This window comes from Coregonus lavaretus (genome assembly GCF_964263955.1).
Source record: "Coregonus lavaretus genome assembly, chromosome: 27".
In the NCBI taxonomy this organism is placed as follows: Eukaryota; Metazoa; Chordata; class Actinopteri; order Salmoniformes; family Salmonidae; genus Coregonus; species Coregonus lavaretus.
In genome coordinates this window covers 38891628-38913941 of record NC_140014.1, presented here as the reverse complement: position 1 = coordinate 38913941, position 22314 = coordinate 38891628, and the positions used below count along the sequence as shown (strand labels likewise).

General features: G+C 47.0%; 1 protein-coding gene across 2 annotated transcripts; it reads right to left on the bottom strand.

The window, feature by feature from the left end:
- Positions 1–907: 907 nt before the first annotated feature.
- Positions 908–16664, bottom strand: cenpf (centromere protein F). Of its 2 annotated transcripts, none has more exons than XM_084144095.1 (20): positions 16454–16664; positions 16138–16334; positions 15883–15998; positions 15531–15622; positions 13919–14204; positions 13255–13457; positions 13011–13136; positions 12725–12853; positions 12484–12606; positions 11911–12046; positions 8550–11665; positions 8218–8377; positions 7586–8020; positions 7125–7241; positions 5373–6964; positions 4982–5206; positions 4677–4836; positions 3702–4415; positions 3449–3579; positions 908–1738 (listed from the first exon to the last, which is right to left on the bottom strand). In XM_084144095.1, the coding sequence occupies exons 1-20, from the start codon at positions 16613–16615 to the stop codon at positions 1523–1525; spliced, it is 8436 nt and encodes a 2811-aa protein (XP_084000221.1). In that variant the 5' UTR covers positions 16616–16664; the 3' UTR covers positions 908–1522. The 2 variants fall into 2 exon arrangements, with proteins under 2 accessions (XP_084000221.1, XP_084000222.1); XM_084144096.1 differs by having other exon boundaries at positions 4677–4833.
- Between the last annotated feature and the right edge of the window lie 5650 nt (positions 16665–22314).

Genomic DNA, 22314 nt, shown 5'->3' with positions numbered 1-22314 from the left:
CGGAAAACACCTTGTCCGGAGAAGACAAGGTGAGCGCTACCATCAGTCCTGTGTCATGCCAACAGTAAAGCATCCTGAGACCATTCATGTATGGGGTTGCTTCTCAGCCAAGGGAGTGGGCTCACTCACAATTCTGCCTAAGAACACAGCCATGAATAAAGAATGGTACCAACACATCCTCCGAGAGCAACTTCTCCCAACCATCCAAGAACAGTTTGGTGACGAACAATGCCTTTTCCAGCATGATGGAGCACCTTGCCATAAGGCAAAAGTGATAACTAAGTGGCTCGGGAACAAAACATTAACGTTTTGGGTCCATGGCCAGGAAACTCCCCAGACCTTAATCCCATTGAGAACTTGTGGTCGATCCTCAAGAGGCAGGTGGACAAACAAAACACCACAAATTCTGACAAACTCCAAGCATTGATTATGCAAGAATGGGCTGCCATCAGTCAGGATGGAAGTCTTGATACGGTTCATATCGGACCTGGACACATTCGGATACACATTGACGTGTGCTGTGTCAGAATGTGTGTCAAGACGTGTCCGATCTTGATACAGGGGTATTTCGCGCAGTGAGACCTCTCTCCCTCTGGCTTCAAAAGGCAGGATTATTAATATCCTAAACTATGAGAGAGCCGACGTGCGTGTACACACAGACTAGTTGCTGCCTGATTGAATGCAAGGTCCCGTGTGGCTCAGTTGGTAGAGCATGGCGCTTGAAACGTGGGTTCGATTCCCACGGGGGGACCAGTACGAAAACGTATCCACTCACTACTGTAAATTGCTCTGGATAGGAGCATCAGCTAAATGACTCAAATGTAAATGTAGCAGAGTGAGAGAACACCATGTAAATTCAAATCATATGTACACTGATGTGAAACCAATTAAAAAGAGACAACCAAGTCAAGCAAATGTGATCAATGTATTGTAAAACTGCAGTTACATCAATATGTACAACCAATGAGCTGGAGGGAAGTGGAATTATTAGTTAGTTATTGACACAGAAAACACCAGTAACACTACAGAACTAGGTATTGGAGTGAATCTTATACGACTTTATGGGCTGGTTTCCCCAGACACACATTAACCTTATTCCTGCATTTAAAAGTAATTTCAATGGTATGGAGATCCTCCATCGGGCATGCTTTCCAGTCCAATAGGATTAATTTGGGTCTGGAAAACCAGCCATATAAAAGATTACAACGCATTCAAATTAAAGTATCTTATTGTGCTATTAATGGGTAGTAGTAAATCAGGAGGTATAGAAAATATAAAACAAAACGAACAGAGACATTTAACATCTACAGCTGCCATTAGAGAATCAGGTTCCACCTGTACCACACAGAGAGCAGACAGATAATATACATTAGTAATGCTATTTACAGGTCTGCCATTTTAGACATACAATGGACATTCTGACACCGGCATGTACCAGTATTCTGTCATCGCATTGGTTTGGGCTGGGGTGTTACTGGCACCTACTGCTGGTAGGTATTGTACAGGTTAGTTCGTTTCTATGTTACTGCACTTGGCAGTTCTCCTCTTGGCGTGAGGATGTCATCATGGCCTCTTTGCGTTTCTCCCTCTGTTCCGGAGTCTTCCGTGTGCTCAGGGACCGACGGCCACGCCTCTCCTCGCCGCTGGAGGCGGGACTAACACACAGGCCTTTCCCAACAGGGCTGTCAGACAGAGTTGCCATGCCAGCAGGGCTCTGGAGGGCCAGGGGCTCCAGCACCTGCAGGGTTAATGGACATGTTATGGACAGAGACATGAGTGGACTCTTCCAGTCGTCCTAAAGTTAAAGGGTACCTGGTGGTATGACGAGCTAGTTACAGTATAACAAAGTCCCTCTGCAATACAGGAGGCTGTTGAGGGAAGGACGGCTCATAATAATGTCTGGAACGGAGCAAATGGAATGGCATCAAACACATGGAAACCGTGTGTTTGATGCATTTGATACCATTCCACTAATTCCACTTCAGCCATTACCACGAGCCCTCCTCCCCAATTAAGGTGCCACCAACCTCCTGAGCTCTGCAACTACCACAGGGAGGCTTCACCACAAGTTAATATGCCCCCAATATGCATGTGATCTTCCATTAAACTGGAGTTATGGAGAGGGTGTTCTTTCAGTGCTACTCCTGAATGGGCCCGAGAGAGGAAAAAGCTGATTGAAACAGGAAATGCCGGTACAATTCTATAAATGCAGACAATTAGTTCATTTGACATGGTGGCATCTTTCTGTGTCTGTAAAATGAATTATGCCAGAAATGGCAGTCACACAATGATATGTTGTGTGGTCCTCCCACTACGACTCGGGAAAGCACGCAGTTAGGCTACAAATTAAATCAGTTATGATGAACTTCACAGGATGGTGAAAGTGCACGGTGATGAACTTGATGCTCCTTTCCAATAAATATTGAGGGTCTTATTCTGGTTACATGATCGATACTTGGCTGCCATTTGACCTATAAAAATAATAATGTAGGTAGCCTTCCCTCACTGCTAGCTGTTGGCTAGAGCGCACTTGCTAAGACCAGAGTGGGCACATTCTCTATATAACGCAAATTATTTTGTGACAAAACCATCAGTAGAGTTGAAATGCGATGGAAACTCATTTAGCCATTTTTTTATTTTTTTTACTGGGTACACAGGAATTTAATAGCAGAAGTAATTTGTATGTGCACTACGTCATCACACAGCCTTTCATCTGCAACAAGTCAATTTGATGGAAACATCTCTGGTGGGAAAATGTGCATATCGTTTTATGCAGATTTTAGAATATTCGCATGAAAATGTGTCGCCAATTGGATGTAAACCTAGCTACTGACATGAGTGTGTGTGAGTGAACGTGTATGTTATCAGGTCTCCAGCGAGCCGTAGTCAAGAGTGATTTTCTAAGCCGAGAAAATAGGGTCCCATTGCAGATGTGACCCAGGTTAGGCTGGGCTCCCGAGTGGCGCAGCGGTCTAAGGCACTGCATCTCAGTGTTTGAGGCGTCACTACAGACCCCCTGGTTCGATTCCAGGCTGTATCACCACCGGCCGTGATTGGGAGTACCATAGGGCGGCGCACAATTGTCCCAGCGTCGTCCGGGTTTGGCCGTCATTGTAAATAAGAATTTGTTCATAACTGAATTGCCTAGTTAAATAAAGGTTAAATACAAATAAAAAAAAGTCTGACTGACTGAATATAACCATCTCCATCTCACTCTTTCTCTTCTCTACCCTCCATCTCTCCCATGGCACATTGTTTATCTGGGCTTATATCACTCTCAGCTGGACAATGACACTCAGTGTAATTTAACTGCAGTGTGGCTCACCTTCTGGACTCTGCTGCCCCCTGTGGGTGTGGGTTTTGTGTGCAGTGTGGGCCTTTGTTTCTGGCTGCTAGGTGCATGTGACAATCTGCAGGTGCTCTGTGTGTGTGTGTGTGTAAAACTCACCTTGTGTTGGGGGGCTGCAGAGGGGGTGGTGGCAGTGTGCCGTGCGGCGGCCAGACGAGGGCTACAGCGCTGCACTGCGGTTCTCCTTATGATATAGGGACTGGCCTCTCCTAGAGGGATATCAGCAAACCCTGAGAGAGACAGAGAGAGAGACAAATCGAGGCTGATAGTAGTAGCTCAGGTTATTATGCTTCAATAAGAACAAAGTTGTGTTTGGAATCCATCATCCATACACTATGTTCCCAGGTCTCACCTCTCTGCACCAGCTCAGGAAGTCCCTCTGGCCTAAACTCCTCCTCTTCCTGTCTACTTCCTGGTTTGGACGTGGTTGCCGTTGCTTTGACCCTCTTGGCAGTGTTCAGCAGGGCCTCTTGGGCTTTAAATGGAGTGTTGCTGTTGTCGCTAGCTGCTAGCGCACCACAACCCCTCTTCCCCAAAGACCCCTGACCAGCAGGCACCGTGTTCTCAGAGTCTGCCTCCACGAGAGCCGACGGGATGAGTGCTTCCTGTGCCCTGGCGGCTGACCTCCTGCCTGACTTTCTCCTGGGTGTTTTGTTGCTAGCGTTGTTAGCCGTGTTGCTAGCGTTGTTAGCCGTGTTGCTAGCGTTGTTAGCCGTGTTGCTAGCGTTGTTAGCTGTGTTGCTAGCCGTGTTGTTAGCGGTCTGCGTGACAAGGCGCTCCAGGCGTGTTTTCAGCATGTCGTTGGTCTCCTCCAGCTTGTGGACACGGACCATCAGGCTGCAGTATTTATCCATGCTCTCGTCCGCCTCCCTGCTCCTCTCCTCCAACGATTCAGTGAGCTCCTCCAATTCAGCCTCACTGCTCCTCTTCTGAACCTCCAACTCCCTGCTCCTCTCTTCTAGAGTCTTGCTGAGCTCCTGCACCTCCTCACTCCTCTCCTCTAGAGCTTTCTTCAACTCTTTGAGTTCAGTCTGCACCTCCTCACTGCTCCCTTCACCAGCTGGAACTATAGGAAGATTTTACATTAAAGGTGTTTTACATGAGAGGAAGAAAATAATCTGTGTTTTAGCAACGTTTACAGAAATTATGATTAATGTGCATTGTTCCTGTCAATTAACTCTATATGATGTTACATTATTTGAAATAACTTCAGATTGTGTAAGTATTCTTGTGGGGTTCCCCAGGGTTAAATTCTGGGGGCCCTACTGTTTTCATACATGAATGATATTTAAATCATTATTGATGGTGACGTAGTAGATAATGGTACCTGGTGTCTGGCTGGCCTGTAGTTGCTGGGTCTCCAGTACAAGAGCCTCCCTCTCCTTCTCCAGCTGTTTACAGGAGTTCATCCACAGGTTCATCTTACTGAGGGCTGCGTCCCTCTGCTTAGACAGATGGACCACTCTGGAGCTCAACTCAGATACCTCCTGAGAGAAATAATATTAGTCACCATAATAATCACTTACAGATTTTTTTTGGTTGAATCAATTGTTTTTAAGTGGTTTTCACTCCTAATTTAACGCACTGAAATTCCAGGCTGTAAAGCAACACAATGTGACAAGTGCTGTATACCTGTTTGCTGCTGTCCTGCTCCGTGATGGAAGTTCTGAGCTCCTCCATTCTGGTTCTCAGGCTGCTCAGCTCTGACAGCTGACCTCTGATCTTCTCCTCCGCTGCAGCCAACTGTCCCCTCAGCACCTCCTTCTCCGAGGTCAGCTCACCCCTAAGGGCTGCCACCTCCTCCTCCTGCTGTGCCTTCAGCACCTCCTTCTCTGAGGTAACCTCCTCCAGGGATAACTAGGGAGGAGACGCAGGGAGGAGTCAGTAGTGTGTTAGAAAGAAGACCAAAGAAAGTACCAAAATCATTCCTGTCTCGTATGAATGAAAACCCCACATACTAAGAATATAGGCTATTCAACACGATATCAATAGGACTACAATATGACTACATAAACCCACTGACCTTGTAGCTTTCTGCCTGCTGCTGTAGTTCTAGTCTCTCTGCAGACTGAGCCTGGTCTTTCTGCTCACACTCAGACAGTAGCGCCTGCAGCTTCTCGGTCTCTTGCTGCAGGGTGTTGTGGTTCTCTCTGAAGTCCTCCATCTCTCTCTGCTGTGCCTCCACATCCTCCTGCATTCTCAGAGTCAGCATCTCTCTCTCCTTCTCCCACTCGACCTCCAAAGCCTGCAGTCGCTCCACCTCTTTCTTCAGCCTCTCCCCCTCAGTCTTCCATTCCCCTACTAAGTGCTGCAGCCTCTCCCGCTCCTTCTCCCACTCCGCCGCTAGAGACACCATTCTCTCCTTCTCCCCCTCCAGGTCTTCTCTGCGTGTCTGCAGCTCAGAGCTCACAGAGCCAAGCTGGGCCTGTAACCCCTCCACCACTGCCCTCTGTTTCTCCTCAGCCTCTCTCATCCCAATCTCCAGCTCCTCAGTGGCAGCTCGGTTTGCTGCCTTCATCTCCTCAATCTCTGCGTTCTTCAGGGAGAGCGCTCCCTCAAGCCTCTCCTTCTCATTTCTCAGGCTGTCCAGTTCGGTGGTCATCTCCTCAATCTCTGCGTTCTTCAGGGAGAGCGCTCCCTCAAGCCTCTCCTTCTCAATTCTCAGGCTGTCCAGTTCGACGGTCATCTCCTCAATCTTCTTGGCCAGTTCCTTCTTCTCTTCCTCAAACTCTTCTAGTTGGGCCATGGCCGTCTCAGCCTGAAGCACAGCCTCCTCTAGGTTTTGGTCAGCCTCTTCCCGCTCTCTCTCCTGTTTGTCTATCTGGTCCTGAAGAGCATCAGCTTTCCTCTGGGCAGCCTTCAGCAGTTCGCTTATGTGTTTCTTCTTCCTCTCGTCTGACTCTATGCGGACCTGGAGCCTCTCGATGCCCGACCTCATCTGGGCCACCTCCTCCTGGGTAGAGTTGAGGCGTGAGGCTATCTCTCCTTTCTCTAGCAGAGAAGACTCCAGAGACTGGGCTAGTCTAGAGATCTCCCCTTCCAGAGACTGGATCTTAGAGGCCATGGACTCAGTGTCTCTGCTCGCAGAGCTCTGGTTATCTTTAAAGCTGTTCAGTTGGTTAATCAGGTCTTCCTTCTCCCCGCTCTGCAGAGTGATGGTCTTCTCTAGTGTCTGACACTGCAGCACCAGCTGACCTCTCTCTTTCTGCAGACTCTCCAGGTTAGCAGACGCCACATTAGATTCCCTCTTCCCGTTTCTGATATCTTCCTCTAAGATCTTAATAACCTCTCTAGTATCCACGTTTGTCTTCTCCAGACTCTCTGCCTTATCCCTCCACCGTGACACTGACCGTTCCAGCTCGTCTCTGTCCTCAGCGCAGGACACGAGCTCCTGTCTGAGCTGTCCGCTCTCTGAGGTGAGGGTGGCCAGCTGCTGTTCCAGGTTTGCTTTAGCCCTGCGGCTAGCCTCTCTCTCTCCCTCCAGCTTGACTTTCTGCTCTGTCAGGCACTCCAGATCAGACTCCATTGAGAGGATGTGTTTCTCCAGATTGGCCTTCTCAGAACAAACCCTCTTCAGCTCGCTCTCCACCTGGAAGAACCTCTCGCCCCAACCACCTTCAGGATGGAAGAATCATAACCTCTTAATTCATCCAAAGCACTAAAATGGAACCAATTAGATGCTAGCACTATTCAAATGATGCATAATACAAAGATTAAATTAGATAATAGAATTTGTCATTTCCAGAGTTCCACAATTTGGGTTTCTGGTCCTTACCTTTGGCCATCTCCAGTGTCTCCAGCATCTCCATGACATCAGAGAGCTGACATTTGGAGGTCTGCAGCTCCAGTCTCAGGGACTCTGCCTCCTCTGTCAGCTCTGAGATCTGGTCACCTGATAATAATAAATGCATTTTATTGTCATCATTAAAACACCCTTGAGAGTAAACATAATACACAGGACAAAAGATTGAAACAGCAACCTTTTTGACATATTGGTCATTTAGCGAACGCTCTTATCCAGAGGAACTTACAGTTACTGCATTAAACTAAGGTAGGTAAGACAATCACGTATCACCGTTGTTGAGAGTAGAAACCTTCCACATAAAAGCAGCTATAAGCCAAATCAGTGCTAATAAGTGTTAGTGCAAGAAAGACAAGTACAACAGCATGGCGTTAGGGGGGGGGGGGGGGGTCAACAAAGGTGTCTTTTGAAGATATTTTTTGTTAAAAACCAACCTAGCGTCCGTCTCTCCACTAGGGCAGCGCTAATCTTCTCCGCGGCACCACACCTCTCCTCCTCCATCTGTTGGACCTTCACCTCTAACCCTTCAACTTTGACCTCCAGCTCGGAGCACAGCTCCTTCCTGAGGGTCATCTCAGAGGTAGCGAGGTCAAGCTGGGAGTGGAGAGTCTGTAGCTCCTCCTCTAGCTTTCTGACCGCCTCCCTGCTCTGGTCCAGCTGGTCCTGGTCATGGGGAGTTCTGGAGACTGCTGGATGTTCACCCCTGACGGTCATATCATCATTATCTAGGCTTTCACGGAGTGCTTTCTGCTGCTCTACAGGGACTTCATCCATGCAGTCACTGGACTCCTCAGCTGGCTCATCGTTGAGGTCCCTCCCTGGCTGTAGAGGTACCTCAGAGTTGTGGAGGTCATCTGATTGCTCAGCCGCTGATGAGATCAATGAAATAAAGTAAATCATTGTGAACCCCCCCCCCCCCCCCCACCACCACATCAATAGCATTTCCTGTAAGTCACTTTGGATAAAAGCGTATATATTATTATATTAACATGTACATCAACATCTGTGTAAATGGAAAGCATAGCTACTACAAATTCAATGTCTTAACATATCATCATCAACAAACCTGTGGGTTTCATCTCCTCAGTATCGTCTTTTAGGGGTAAGCTGACGTTGACGAAGGAGCCTGACGTCTGTCTGGAAGTCGGTCCGTCCGCCACTCCTGTACAGACCTTCTGGTCTCTCTTGGTCTGAAGCTGCTCTATGAGGGACTGCTGCTGGCTTGCCTGTCATAATAATTATAATGCATTTCAATTTCCTAAAAACATTTTACTCCCAAGGACCTATACAATACAGGCCATCATTGTAAATAAGAATTGGACCTGCTTGGTAAAATAAACAGTAAAAACTAAATCCCCAAATTACATAAACAATTAGTTCTCTCTCTTTTCGATTTACCTGTGTCATCAGGCTGTCATACTGCTCCTTGAACAGGGCCAGTTCACCCTGCAGTCCGCTCAGTCTCTGGTGGAGCTCTGTTTGTTCCCTCTCAAACTTTCCAAGCCTCTCTCTGGCCTGGTCCTCGCTCTGCCGGGTCGCTCTCTCAAACGCAGCCTGAACAGCCTCGTAGTTCTCCGTCAGGCTCTGTAGCGTACGCTGGAGACACTCGTTCTCCTGTTTGACCGCGTCCCTCTCGTCTCCAGCATTCAGACCGTGCCTCTGCAAGTCAGCCTCGAGTTGCCTCTTCTCCACAGTCAACTGCTCCTTCTCCACAGTCAACTGCTCCTTCTCCACAGTCAACTGCTCCTTCTCCACAGTCAACTGCTCCTTCTCCACAGTCAACTGCTCCTTCTCCACAGTCAACTGCTCCTTCTCCACAGTCAACTGCACCTTCTCCACAGTCAACTGCTCCTTCTCCACAGTCAACTGCTCCTTCTCCACAGTCAACTGCTCCTTCTCCACAGTCAACTGCTCCTTCTCCACAGTCAACTTCTCCTTCTCCACTGTCAACTGCTCCTTCTCCACAGTCAACTGCTCCTTCTCCACAGTCAACTGCTCCTTCTCCACAGTCAACTGCTCCTTCTCCACAGTCAACTGCACCTTCTCTACAGTCAACTGCTCCTTCTCCACAGTCAACTGCTCCTTCTCCACAGTCAACTGCTCCTTCTCCACAGTCAAATTCTCCTTCTCCACAGTCAACTGCTCCTTCTCCACAGTCATATACTCCTTCTCCACAGTCAACTGCTCCTTCTCCTCAGTGAGCTGAATGATGTCCATCTCCAGATGGCTGTGTTTTCTAACCACCTCCTCCAGAGTCTCCATCAGCCCATCGACAGTGGCCTGGAGTGATTCCACTAAACCTGCCTGCTGGCGAGCGTCTTCGAGACTTGCTGTCAGCTGGGTGACTTCACAGCTCTTCTCTGACAGCTGCTCTTTGACAGAGCCCAGCTCGGTCTCCAAGGTGGACCTCTGCGTCGCGCTCTCCTCCAGTCTCCCGTCCAGAGAGGCCACGGTTCCTCGGAGTTCCTCCACGGTTCCTTTGAGCTCCTCTATCTGGGTGTCAAAGGAGTTCATGCAGGCCTCATTGTCCTCCAGGTCCATCTGAAGCATCTCCAGCTGGACCTTGATCTTGTTCATGCTGATGACCTTCTCTTTCAGGGCCTCGGTAGCTTTGTCTTGTTCAGACTCAGCCTGGTTCAACCTCTCTTTCAGACTCTTGATCTTACGGCCTTTCTCATCGACACTGTTTCTGGCAGAAGACAAATCTTCTCTCAGCTTAGACAGTTCTAGTGAGGCCCTCTCCCACTTCTCATTAGCCTCGGCTGCCTCCTGGCTTTTACTCTCCAGCTGGCTCTTTACAATCTCAAGCTGCTCCTTCAGGCCTCTCTGTTTCTGGAGGTAAGTCTCCATCTCTGTAACATGGCTCTCGGTTTCCTTACGGAGTCTCTCTGAGAGCTCTTTGACTTCCTTCTCCTGAGAGGAGATTAGGTTTGTTTTCTCCACCAGGCTGCTCTCCAAGTTGGAGTTGAGCTCCACGGCAGCAGAGTGGGTCTTCTGCAGCGCTTCTAGGGAGTTCTTCAGATCAGAAGACAGCTGGGTGGAAGCAGCGTCATTCTCAGCGAGTCTGTGCTTCAATGTAGAGATCTTCTTCAGCAAACCATTCCTCTCCTCTTCCTGGGAGTCCTGAAGGCTTTGATACTTCACAGAAACCTCTTCAGCTTCCCTTTGGATCTTCTCTACCATCTCTGCCTTGTCCCTCTCAAGATTTGAGGCCTTTGTCTCAGCTTCGCTCAGCTGAGCTTCCAGTTTCTCAACCATGTCTCTCAGTGTCTGCAGCTCTGTCTCAGTCTGGGTCAGGGTCTCGGTCATGTTCTGCAGAGCGCTTATGGTCTCCTGTGCCGCAGCTGTCAGATTATCACAGCGCTCCTGTAGAGAGCCGACAGTCTTCGCCTGCTCTGAGAGGCTATTGACTTCACCCTGAAGACTTTCCCCTCGCTTTTCTGCCTCGGAAAGCTTCTCCACAAGATCCTCTTTAGTATTGACAAGGTTGTCATACTTGGCCTGTAGCGCAACACCCAAACTTTTCTGGATCTTCAGGTTGGACTCCAGCGAAGCCACCTGGTCCTGGAGGAATGGCAGCTCCTGCTGAATCTTAACCAGGCTCAGCTTGGCCTGCTCAGCCTCGTCTGCCTTTGCCGCTACGCTTTCCTCACACTCCTTCAGGAGGGTGCTCTTCTCCTGGGTAAACCTGGCCAGCTGTTCCTCCTGCAGGGCCGTGATCTGAGCCAGGCTCTCCCGGAGCTGGGCTACTTCGCTCTGGCCCAACTCCACCAGAGCATCTTTAGACCGGGCCAGGTCGCAGGCCGCCTGGTACTGCTCCTGGAGAACAGTGTGAGACCTTTCGGCCCGCTCCGCCCTGCCAGTCTCCACCTGCAGCCTGGACTCCAGGTCCTTCACCTGTCCCTCCAGCTGGGTCACCTGTAACCCAACGTTGTCCAGGTCTTTGGAGTGTTTCTGGTCAGACTCCTCCAGCTGTTTCTGGAGCTCTTCGTACATGTGGCCCTTCTCCTCCAGGTCGGTGCACTTGTTGAGGAGTTCTCCCTTCAGGGAGTCGATCTGCCCCGATAGACAAGCCTTCTCAGCATCCAGAGTCTTCAGCTGCTCCATTAGACCACTGTTATCGTCGTTCAACGAGCCCAGACTCTTCTCCAGCTCAGTGATTTTGTCAGCAAAGCCTTGCTGCACAGCCTCAGTCTCATTAACGAGTGTCTCCTTCTCTGTTTTCCATCCCTGAAGTGTCTCGTACTCCTTCTTCAGCTGCACACACTCGCTCTGTGTGGTGGTCAGGGTTGTCTTCAGCTCCTGGATCTCCTTCTCCAGAGCGTTGTGTTTGTTTGTGATCTGTTCCACTTCCTGTTTTTGTGTCTTCAGTTCACTCTGAGTCTTGTCATTCTTGGTCTCTGCGTCTGCGAGCGTTTTCTTTAGGTTCTCTAGATCTTGGGCTGACGATCTGGTCTGGCTTTCCAGTTTAGTGACAAGTCCTTTCAGCTCGTCGCACTGGGCTTCATTTTTGGCTGTTGAACAACAGCCAAACAGAAACAACATCTAATGTGAGGAAGCTAAAACTAGAGATATGACAAGGCATCAAACACATCACATCAAACACATCACAATTTAGTATTTTAAACACATTATTTTTTTACATTGCTAAATCATAATAGATAGGTTTGGAGACCATGCACCAGGTCTCTCTTAAACAAGAGATTTTATCGCAATGAGTACCTGGATAAATAAAGGTAAAGAAACAACAACAACCTACCTCTGAAGTCATCCAGCGTGCTCTGGGTGCGTTTGAGGTTCTGCTCAGAGGTCTTCCTCTCCTCCTCCAGCTGAGACAGCCTCTTGCTGCCCTGGTCCAGCTGGGCGCTCACAACGTTCTTCTCTCTCTGCATCTCCTGGACAAGTTAAACACACAATCAGATTACCTCTGGTTCCAAGATGGAGTATAGCTCTGGTTCCAAGATGGAGGACGTACACATTTCCTCAAAGACCACCCAGGGGTTGAAAAGTAATAAAGGGGAGTATATATATAAAAAAAACATGGGGGATTGGAAGTGATGCAGACAATTACATTGATGGAAGTTACAATCTATCTGCAATTTTAAGCTGATCTACCCCCCCTCACCCCCCCCCCCCCCCCCCCCAAAAAAAGACCACCCAGGCTAGGTGTGAAACATTGTGTGCATCTAATAAAATAGTACTTTCTGTGTGTGTGTGTGTGGTTTCATTGTGTTTTTTGGTTTATTTAGTCCAGCACATTTTTCCACAAATGAACACGTTACAGAGGAATACATAACAGGTTTAAAGAGAAATTCCATAAATCATGGCACACCTCAAATTTCTTCCTGAGGTCCTGCTCCTTGTTTTGGCTGGCCTGTAGGCTCTGTTCCGACCTCAGCAGCTTCTGTTTCTGCTCCTCCTGGTCTCTCTCCAGCTGGCTCCTCTGGCATGACACCTGGCAGAGGGCAGGGAGGGAAATGACATACTTGGTAACAGGAAGTGAACTTTGAGTGGTTGGCAGTAACGTGTAGAAATGAATAACTCCAGCCCATAATCACAACGTATTACATTACCTTGTCCATCTCAGCCTGCAGGATGTTGTGGTCTTTCTTGGCTTGCTGTATCTCCTGGTTCAGCTTGGTCTTGGTCTGGTTAAACTGCTGCTCTAGGGCGTGGTGGCTGTTCTGGAGGTGGGCCAGCTCCTACACACAAACACAAGGAAACATACATTCATACACCTCCTTTCAGCAACAGCTGTTCCACAAAAAACAAACATGGGTAACAGAGATTGAAGTTGCCACAGGTGGATTCACAGTATTAATTTCAACTACAAAGTCTGAAAGGACAAAAGAAGCAAACCTTCTGGCTCTCCTTCTCCTGGTCCTTGACCTTCTGTTCCAGAGCTCGTCTGCAGCTCTCAGCATTGTGCCTCTGGCAGGACATCTCCTCAGAGACCTGCTTCAATTTCTGCTCCACTGACACACACTGGGAGGAGACAAAGTAATGGTTCATTCATTTACTTGTGTTCAAAACAGCCCTCAGAAACACAACAGGTATGCATTAGCAAATTATTTTATTTTTTAATACTCCACATATCCTCTACCTTGGCGACAGCTTGTTCGTGCTGAGTGGTAGCCTTGCTAAGTTCATCCCTGCTCTTGCCCAGGGTCTTGTCTCTGTCTGTCAGGTCTCTCCTAGCCTGGTCCAGCTGGCCTTGTAGCTCTTGGAGCCTGCCGCTCTGCAGCCTCGTGTCCTTCTCCTGTGACTGCAGACGCTGCTCCAGCTCAGACACTTTACTCTTCAGCTCTGACAGGACAACAACAAAAAACAGGACCAAACATTGAGAAACAAGGAGACGTGACTACACTACCCGAGTTTCTCCAGTCAGAACATTTTGTTTTTCCGTTACAAAGCGTTTTCTCACAAATGTGCCTACTGACTGTGACCCGGCCAGGAATGTGCCTACTGACTGTGACCCGGCCAGGAATGTGCCTACTGACTGTGACCCGGCCAGGAATGTGCCTACTGACTGTGACCCGGCCAGGAATGTGCCTACTGACTGTGACCCGGCCAGGAATGTGCCTACTGACTGTGACCCGGCCAGGAATGTGCCTACTGACTGTGACCCGGCCAGGAATGTGCCTACTGACTGTGACCCGGCCAGGAATGTGCCTACTGACTGTGACCCGGCCAGGAATGTGCCTACTGACTGTGACCTGGCCCGGGTTTGTAAACAATACTATTAGTATAACAGGGCGTGGCCTAACCTTGATTCAGTGTCCTCAGCTGTTCCATCTGCTGGGAGGAGGAGCCATCAGAGTCAAACTGGGATACAGATGTGCTGATTCGCTGGATGGGTTTGATTGGTGTATCCTCTGTGTTCCACAGGAAGCCACCAGTGGATGTCCCGCCCACTGCTCGTCTCGTCAGGGGCGTTTCAATGGTGTCCTGGGACTGGCGGCCCTTGTCCTGCTGTTGCCATGGGAATATGGAGGAGCCTGCTTGTTGCCGGGCGGCAATGTCCTTATGACTGACGGACGACTGGTTCAACAGCTAGAAAACGAGACAGAACCACGTATCACTACGTATCGTATTACAGTCCCTCCAGCAGTTGCAATTTTTTGGTGTGCAAAACCAACAATTCCCCGCATATTACGCGTGGGCTTGCAAATTGGACAAATCACTGCAATATTACAGCATAAAACTGTCTGCTCACCGCATTACAAAAAGAGGGCTCGCAATTTTAACTAATCACCGCACAAAATGGTTTAATCAAGTCACACCCAAAAACGTTTTCCCCATCAGTGCATTTTTTGACAATTGGATTTTTTTTAAATAACAGCAAAGTCAAGCATTTTTGTCCACAAATATTTTTCAAAAACGCAGTGAAATCCGGCAGGGACCAGTATTATACCATACATACGTAGTCAAATATATTGGCACCCGTGCAATTTACAACGGAGCAGAATGTTCGTATATATTTTGTTATTTTTATTTGTAAATGGTTGAATGGCTATTTTTACCTATAGGCACCTGCACTACAGGTGAATTAAATTACAGAATAAACGAGAATCAGCCTCCAATTAGAATAATTTAGTGCAGGCCATTTTTTTTACTTTAAAGTGAAAAATCACAATTTCAGTTTAGATTTTTTATTCTTGGTCCTCTGCAGTTGTAAATCAAACAAATACACCTGTAAAAACCAACAGTTTTTTCCATTTCAAACTATTTTAGAAGAAATAGTGAATTATGCAAGGGTGCCAATACTTTTGACCGCATCTGTACATCCCATTTGTGATGCTTTTTCAAAGCAACAACAACAACGCTTTGGCTTATATGACCGGTTCAACAGGTATATATGTTTTACTGTCACATACACCGGATAGGTGTGAGCTCCCGAGTGGCGCAGTTGTCTAAGGCACTGCATCTCAGTGCTTGAGGCGTCACTACAGACCCCCTGGTTCGATTCCAGGCTGTATCACAACCGGCCGTGATTGGGAGTCCCATAGGGCAGCGCACAATTGGCAGAGCGTCGTCCGGGTTTGGCCGGTGTAGGCCGTCATTCTAAATAAGAATTTGTTCTTAACAGACTTGCCTAGTTAAATAAAGGTTAAATAAAAAATAAAAATAGGTGCAGTGAAATGTGTTATTTTACAGGGTCAGCAATAGTAGTACGGCGCCCCTGGAGCAAATTAGGGTTAAGTGCCTTGCTCAAGGGCACATGGAAAGATGTTTCACCTTGTCGACTCGGGTATTTGAACCAGCAACCTTTCAGTTCCAGAGTGTCATAGTGGATTATCATGCTAACAAAACCACTCCAGTTGTAGCCCCTGCACTGCATCGGACTGTGTGGTGGTGCTACTGAGCATTTCAACTCACTTTGACCTGTGTGATTTTGAGTTCGGCTTCCAGTCTCTTCCTCTCTTCCACCTCCTGGTTGTGTCTCTCCTGAAGGTCCTCCAGCCTGGAGTCTGGGAGGGAGAGAAACTGTTCACACCATGACCATGCATTTAAAACAGACAGATTATACTAGTTATGGCACCTTCTACCAGGGTTGGGGTCAATTTCATTTAAATTCCAGTCAATTCAGTAAGTACACTGAAATTCTCTCCAATGTTTTTCAAAGAGGAATATTTGGAATTGGAATCAGAATTTTGTTTACTTTTTGGTTTTAAATGGAGCCCTGGCAACAACTGCACCTTGACAAATACACAGAGGAAGTGGGCTCTACCATGCTGTCTGAAGCTGGGGGTAGCAGCAGGAGTGGCCAAGGTCTTCTGAGGAGTGCTGTAGGACTGTACATCAGAGGAGTGGGAGGGCTGAGAACGGTCCTTTTCATTCTTATATCTGTAGAGAGGAATACAGTGTTATTACCATGTTTTAACTATCCTATTCCTAGGCTAGCTAACCATCTACAGTATGTGCACAAAGCCAACGTATATCTGGTACAGCCCTAGTGTACAGTAGTACTGAGCAAACGACTCACTTCTTGAGTTCCTGCTCCAGTCGTTCTATGGTCTTCTTGCTGGTGCCGAGCTGACCCTCCAGGTTGCTGACCTGTTGCACTTTGACCCCCAGGTCATGGGTCGCCTTCTGACGGGCCTTCTCCAGGGCGTCACATGACTCTACTAAGGCCTGGTTCTCCCTCTTAATAGCCGACGCCTCGGTCTTCTCACTGTCAACCTGGAGAACACACAACTTTGAATGTCAAACACACAAACTGAATGCCAAAACACAAATTCCCCCTAGGAGAAAGTATAGTTAATGTTTTGGAATTCAACATCATAACTTAAGTCACCAACCTTTTGTTTCTGTTTTTGTAGAGCAGCCTCCAGTGCGTCGAGCTGGAACTGTTTCTGAGTCCTCTCCTTCTTCAGCTTGTCCAGCTGTCCCTCAATCTCTTGTATCTTCTGCAGGGCTTTGCCTGAAAGACCATCCTTCCACTCCTCCACTGCCCAGCTCATCCTGCTTCAATATCTGTAGCTAGCTATGTCAAGCCTCAACCAGCATATCCTGGGAGGGGAGAAGTACCAAAACGAATGTTCATTTGCTGAGCATATTTGAATGGAGGCAGTGCTAGTGAAATAGCCCTAAATAGTAAGCTAGATTCATTATGTTTTATATAAAATGTCACAATTTGGATAGTCTTTTTATTTATTGATGTAAAAAAAAAAAGACAATATCCAAATGTGAAAGTTAATATCAACTGATCAGGAATTTGGAATCATATTTATAGGGCTACTAGTGTGACAAAGTTTAGCTGACAGGTTTGACTCAGTAAATAGTGTTTGATCATCACAGTTCACATACATGCATAACTAACTATTAGGACGTATGAATACAAGTTCTCTGCTAATATTGAAATTCCATACATTTTGAAGGATACAAATTCAAATGTGTTATAAAAATCTATACATCCTTCTTAATTATTATTTTTTACACAAAATATCAAACAGATAAAAACAGAAACACATACAGGGTTTTTAAATTCAACTTCTTTTTTGAAAAGCTTAAGAGTATCAATTGATTTAAATACCTTATTCTTACAGAGCATACTATTCAATGTGCCAAAGTAATTATTTAAGCACACCTTTAAAAAAATACTGAATAAGATGGTCTTTTCCCTAAAATTTATTTTTATGGATGTGATTATTAGCAAGAATTTTTATAAAATGTATCGCATACTTTACGTTAGTGGAGAATCATTAACTTTCAAAAACAAAAAGAAACATCAAACTCTCTGCTACTGACTCGCGTTTAATCATATGTCTTGGTTATTAATGACGTATAACTCTACTGCCTTTTATCAAATATATTATTCCTCTGCTTTTATGCACTTTAGCTTAGATAGCTAACTAACTAGCTAGCTAGCTAGCTAGTCAAACTACCGTTGGCTAGCCTAATTTAGCGCTAGCTAGACTGTTATTCATATCGAATGTAAACAAAGTAAAAGTCACAGCGGACTTGTTCAAAACAATATTGTGTCCAATTTAACTATCTGCTTTACCAACTTGCTACAAATAAAAAAGTTGTATCTAGAAATCCGAACTCACCCAAAAGCGGTACTTTTGCCACTTCGCTCCGAAAGACAATAGTGATGCTGCTGAAAATTCAAAATCCCCCCGACGTGCCCAGTAATCTCTGATACGGCGTTTCATTGGATGATTATAGTGACTTGGTCAGAAACCCACCATTGATTGCACGCTTGAATTTGAACAAGTCTCCGCCCCCAGAATATTGCAGCCGTTTATTTGTCACATGACTAGCCAAGGGACTAAAGGGGCGGTCCGAGGGAGGGGTCAGTCTTTTGAAAATCGTGAATGGGACCATGTAATGCATTGGGACTGTATTGGTTTGTAGTTAGTCATCCTCAGCGGGTAGATTGTTGTAACGTCTCCTAAACTCAGTTTATACACATTACAACTACGATGGTTTGCATTGTTTTTAATTTATGGGAATTTGCATTCAGTGGTTTCATTATAGCTAATGCCGCATTCACGTACTAGTCGGAACTAGGAAACTCTAACTTTTTCGACTCGCTAAATGGTTGAACGCGGCACGTGTATAACTACAACCAGTTAACAAGTAGGACATTTCAGAGTTTCCTAGTTCTTACTAGCACATGAACGTGGCTTAAATATCAAGTTCAATTCAAAGGGCTTTATTGCCAAAGCAAGTGAAATTGATAATAAACAAAAGTTAAATAAACAATCAGAAATTAACAGTAGACATTACATTTACATCATTTAGCAGACGCTCTTATCCAGAGCGACTTACAAATTGGTGCATTCAACTTATGATAGCTAGTGGGACAACTACCTTTTTTTTTTTCTTTTTTTTTTATGTGGGTGGGGGAAGAAGGATTACTTTATACTATTCCAGGTATTCCTTGAAGAGGTAGGGTTTCAAGTGTCTCCGGAAGGTGGTCAGTGACTCCGCTGTCCTGGCATCGTGGGGGAGCTTGTTCCACCATTGGGGTGCCAGAGCAGCGAATAGCTTTGACTGGGCTGAGTGGGATCTGTGCTTCCGTAGAGGTAGGGGAGCTAGCAGGCCAGAGGTGGATGAACGTAGTGCCCTCGTTTGGGTGTAGGGTCTGATCAGAGCCTGAAGGTAAGGAGGTGCCGTTCCCCTCACAGCTCTGTAGGCAAGCACCATGGTCTTGTAGTAGATGCAAGCCTCAACTGGAAGCCAGTGGAGTGTGCGGAGGAGTGGGGTGACATGAGAGAACTTGGGAAGGTTGAACACCAGACGGGCTGCAGCGTTCTGGATAAGTTGTAGAGTTTAATGGCACAGGCAGGGAGCCCAGCCAACAGCAAGTTGCAGTAATCCAGACGGGAGATGACAAGTGCCTGGATTAGGACCTGTGCCGCTTTCTGTGTAAGGTAGGGTCGTACGCTTTGATGTTAGTGGAAAACGACACGGTGTTGTCCAGGGTCACACCAAGGTTCTTTGCACTCTGGGAGGAGGACACAACGGAGTTGTCAACCGTGATGGCGAGATCATGGAGCGGGCAGTCCTTCTCCGGGAGGAAGAGCAGCTCCGTCTACCCGAGGTTCAGCTTGAGGTGGTGATCCGACATCCACACTGATATGTCTGCCAGACATGCAGAGATGCGATTCGCCACCTGGTTATCAGAAGGGGGAAAGGAGAAAATTAATTGTGTGTCGTCTGCATAGCAATGATAGGAGAGACCATGTGAGGATATGACAGAGCCAAGTGACTTGGTGTATAGAGAGAATAGGAGAGGGCCTAGAACTGAGCCCTGGGGGACACCAGCGGTGAGAGCACGTGGCGCAGAGACAGATTCTCGCCATGCCACCTGGTAGGAGCGACCTGTCAGGTAGGACGCAATCCAAGAGTGAGCAGCGCCGGAGATGCCCAACTCGGAGAGGTCGGAGAGGAGGATCTGATGGTTCACAGTATCAAATGCAGCGGATAGGTCTAGAAGGATAAGAGCAGAGGAGAGAGAGTTAGCTTTAGCAGTGTGGAGAGCCTCCGTGACACAGAGAAGAGCAGTCTCAGTTGAATGACCAGTCTTGAAACCTGACTGGTTTGGATCAAGAAGGTCATTCTGAGAGAGATAGCAGGAGAGTTGGCTAGAGACGGCACGCTCAAGAGTTTTGGAGAGAAAAGAAAGAAGGGATACTGTTCTGTAGTTGTTGGGATCGAGTGTAGGTTTTTTGAGGAGGGGTGCAACTCTCACTCTCTTGAAGACGGAAGGGACATGGCCAGCGGTCAAGGATGAGTTGATGAGCGAGGTGAGGTAAGGGAGAAGGTCTCCGGAAATGGTCTGGAGAAGAGAGGAGGGGATAGGGTCAAGCGGGCAGGTTGTTGGGCGGCCGGCCGTCACAAGTCGCAAGATTTCATCTGGAGATAGAGGGGAGAAAGAAGTCAAAGCATAGGGTAGGGCAGTGTGAGCAGGACCAGCGGTGTCATTTCACTTAATAAATGAGGATCGGATGTTGTCAACCTTCTTTTCAAAATGATTGACGAAGTCATCCACAGAGAGGGAGGAGGGAGGGGGAGGAGGAGGAGGATTCAGCAGGAGGAGAAGGTGGCAAAGAGCTTCCTAGGGTTAGGGGCAGATGCTTGAAATTTAGAGTGGTAGAAAGTGGCTTTAGCAGCGGAAACAGAGGAAGAGAATGTAGAGAGGAGGGAGTGAAAAGATGACAGGTCCGCAGGGAGTCTAGTTTTCCTCCATTTCCGCTCGGCTGCCCGGAGCCCTCTTCTGTGAGCTCGCAATGAGTCGTCAAGCCACAGAGCAGGAGGGGAGGACCGAGCCGGCCGGGAGGATAGGGGACATAGAGAGTCAAAAGATGCAGAAAGGGAGGAGAGGAGGGTTGAGGAGGCAGAATCAGGAGATCGGAGGGAGAAGGATTAAGCAGAGGGAAGAGATGATAGGATGGAAGAGGAGAGAGTAGCGGGAGAGAGAGAGCGAAGGTTGCGACGGCACATTACCATCTGAGTAGGGGCAGAGTGAGTAGTGTTGGAGGAGAGCGAGAGAGAAAAGGATACAAAGTAGTGGTCGGAGTCTTGGAGGGGAGTTGCAGTGAGATTAGTAGAAGAACAGCATCTAGTAAAGATGAGGTCAAGCGTATTGCCTGCCTTGTGAGTAGGGGGGGACGGTTAGAGGGTGAGGTCAAAAGAGGAAAGGAGTGGAAAGAAGGAGGCAGAGAGAAATGAGTCAAAGGCAGACGTAGGGAGGTTAAAGTCACCCAGAACTGTGAGCGATGAGCCATCCTCAGGAAAGGAACTTATCAAGGCATCAAGCTCATTAATGAACTCTCCAAGGGAACCTGGAGGACGATAAATGACAAGGATGTTAAGCTTGAATGGGCTAGTGACTGTGACAGCATGGAATTCAAATGAGGAGATAGACAGATGGGTCAGGGGAAAAAGAGAGAATGTCCACTTGGGAGAGATGAGGATTCCTGTGTCCCCGCCGCGCTGACAAGATGCTCTCGGGTATGCGAGAACACACGTTCAGATGAGGAAAGAGCAGTAGGAGTAGCACTCACAAAAGTTTTAAAGAAATAGACATTTCAAATGTCATATTATGGCTATGTACCAATGGATGCTGGTGGGAGGAGCTATTGCAGGACGGGCTCATTTTAATAGCTCGAATGGAATCAATCGAACAGAGTCAAACATGTGGTTTCCATATATTTGATGTTTTTGATACCGTTCCATTAAATCCATTCCAGCCAGTACAATGAGCCCACCAGCCTCCACTGCTATGGTTGTAAAGATGTGCAAATAGTTAAAGTACATAATATATAATATCTCTCTCTCACACACACACACTATGATGCGCCTGTCAGCTGTTTGTCACCCACGCCAGTCCACAATTCTAATAACCCATCTGTAACCGCCAGACGATATGTGATAAAGTGAAAATCTGAGGCCCGCACCAGACCCTAACCAGCAAATATTGAAAATGTGCTGTGCAGTCAGAGATGTTTCTGATAAGATTTCAGTTCGGCTTGGATGCAGAGGCATATTTTAAGTGGTTGAAATACTATGATGATGATAAAGACAACCTTTTCAGATGGTCCCTAACCACACATTCAGTCTCTCAAGATGCTGAAATAAATCAATAATATTTATCCACTCCTGTTCCCAAGGCAAAATGTACATTTAGTGTATCATTTTACTGCAAGAAATGCTTAATTCTGCAGGAGTTAATATTATATTAGGCTATGTGAGAGGTTATAGATACAGTCAGTGTCCAGATTTTAGGTTCCTATTCCATTTAACCCATCTAAGCAATAGGCCTAGCCTACAGTTCCCTTGACGTGCGATGTTAAAGTCCCCATCTTGTGACTTGAATTTGTATAGCGCCTCACAATCATCACACATAACATAGCCGGCACTGCTATCATCCTTTTTTACCACTTCACCAAATATTTCCCAAACATTAGGCTACTAAAGTTTGACCCTGCCTTCTATTTATTTTCAACTCTCCATTTCACAGCTTTTCTCTTATTAAATTAAACTCAGACATTGTCCTTTTTGCCTCAGTGGATCGACTTTAACTTTTTTTGCGCAAGTTCCCAAAAGCATTTGCAATTGGCATGTATCTTGCAAATGTACAGTTGGGCCCTGAAGCTTAGATTTATGCGACGCACTAACGCCAGATAAAAATAATGAAAGAAACACCTCA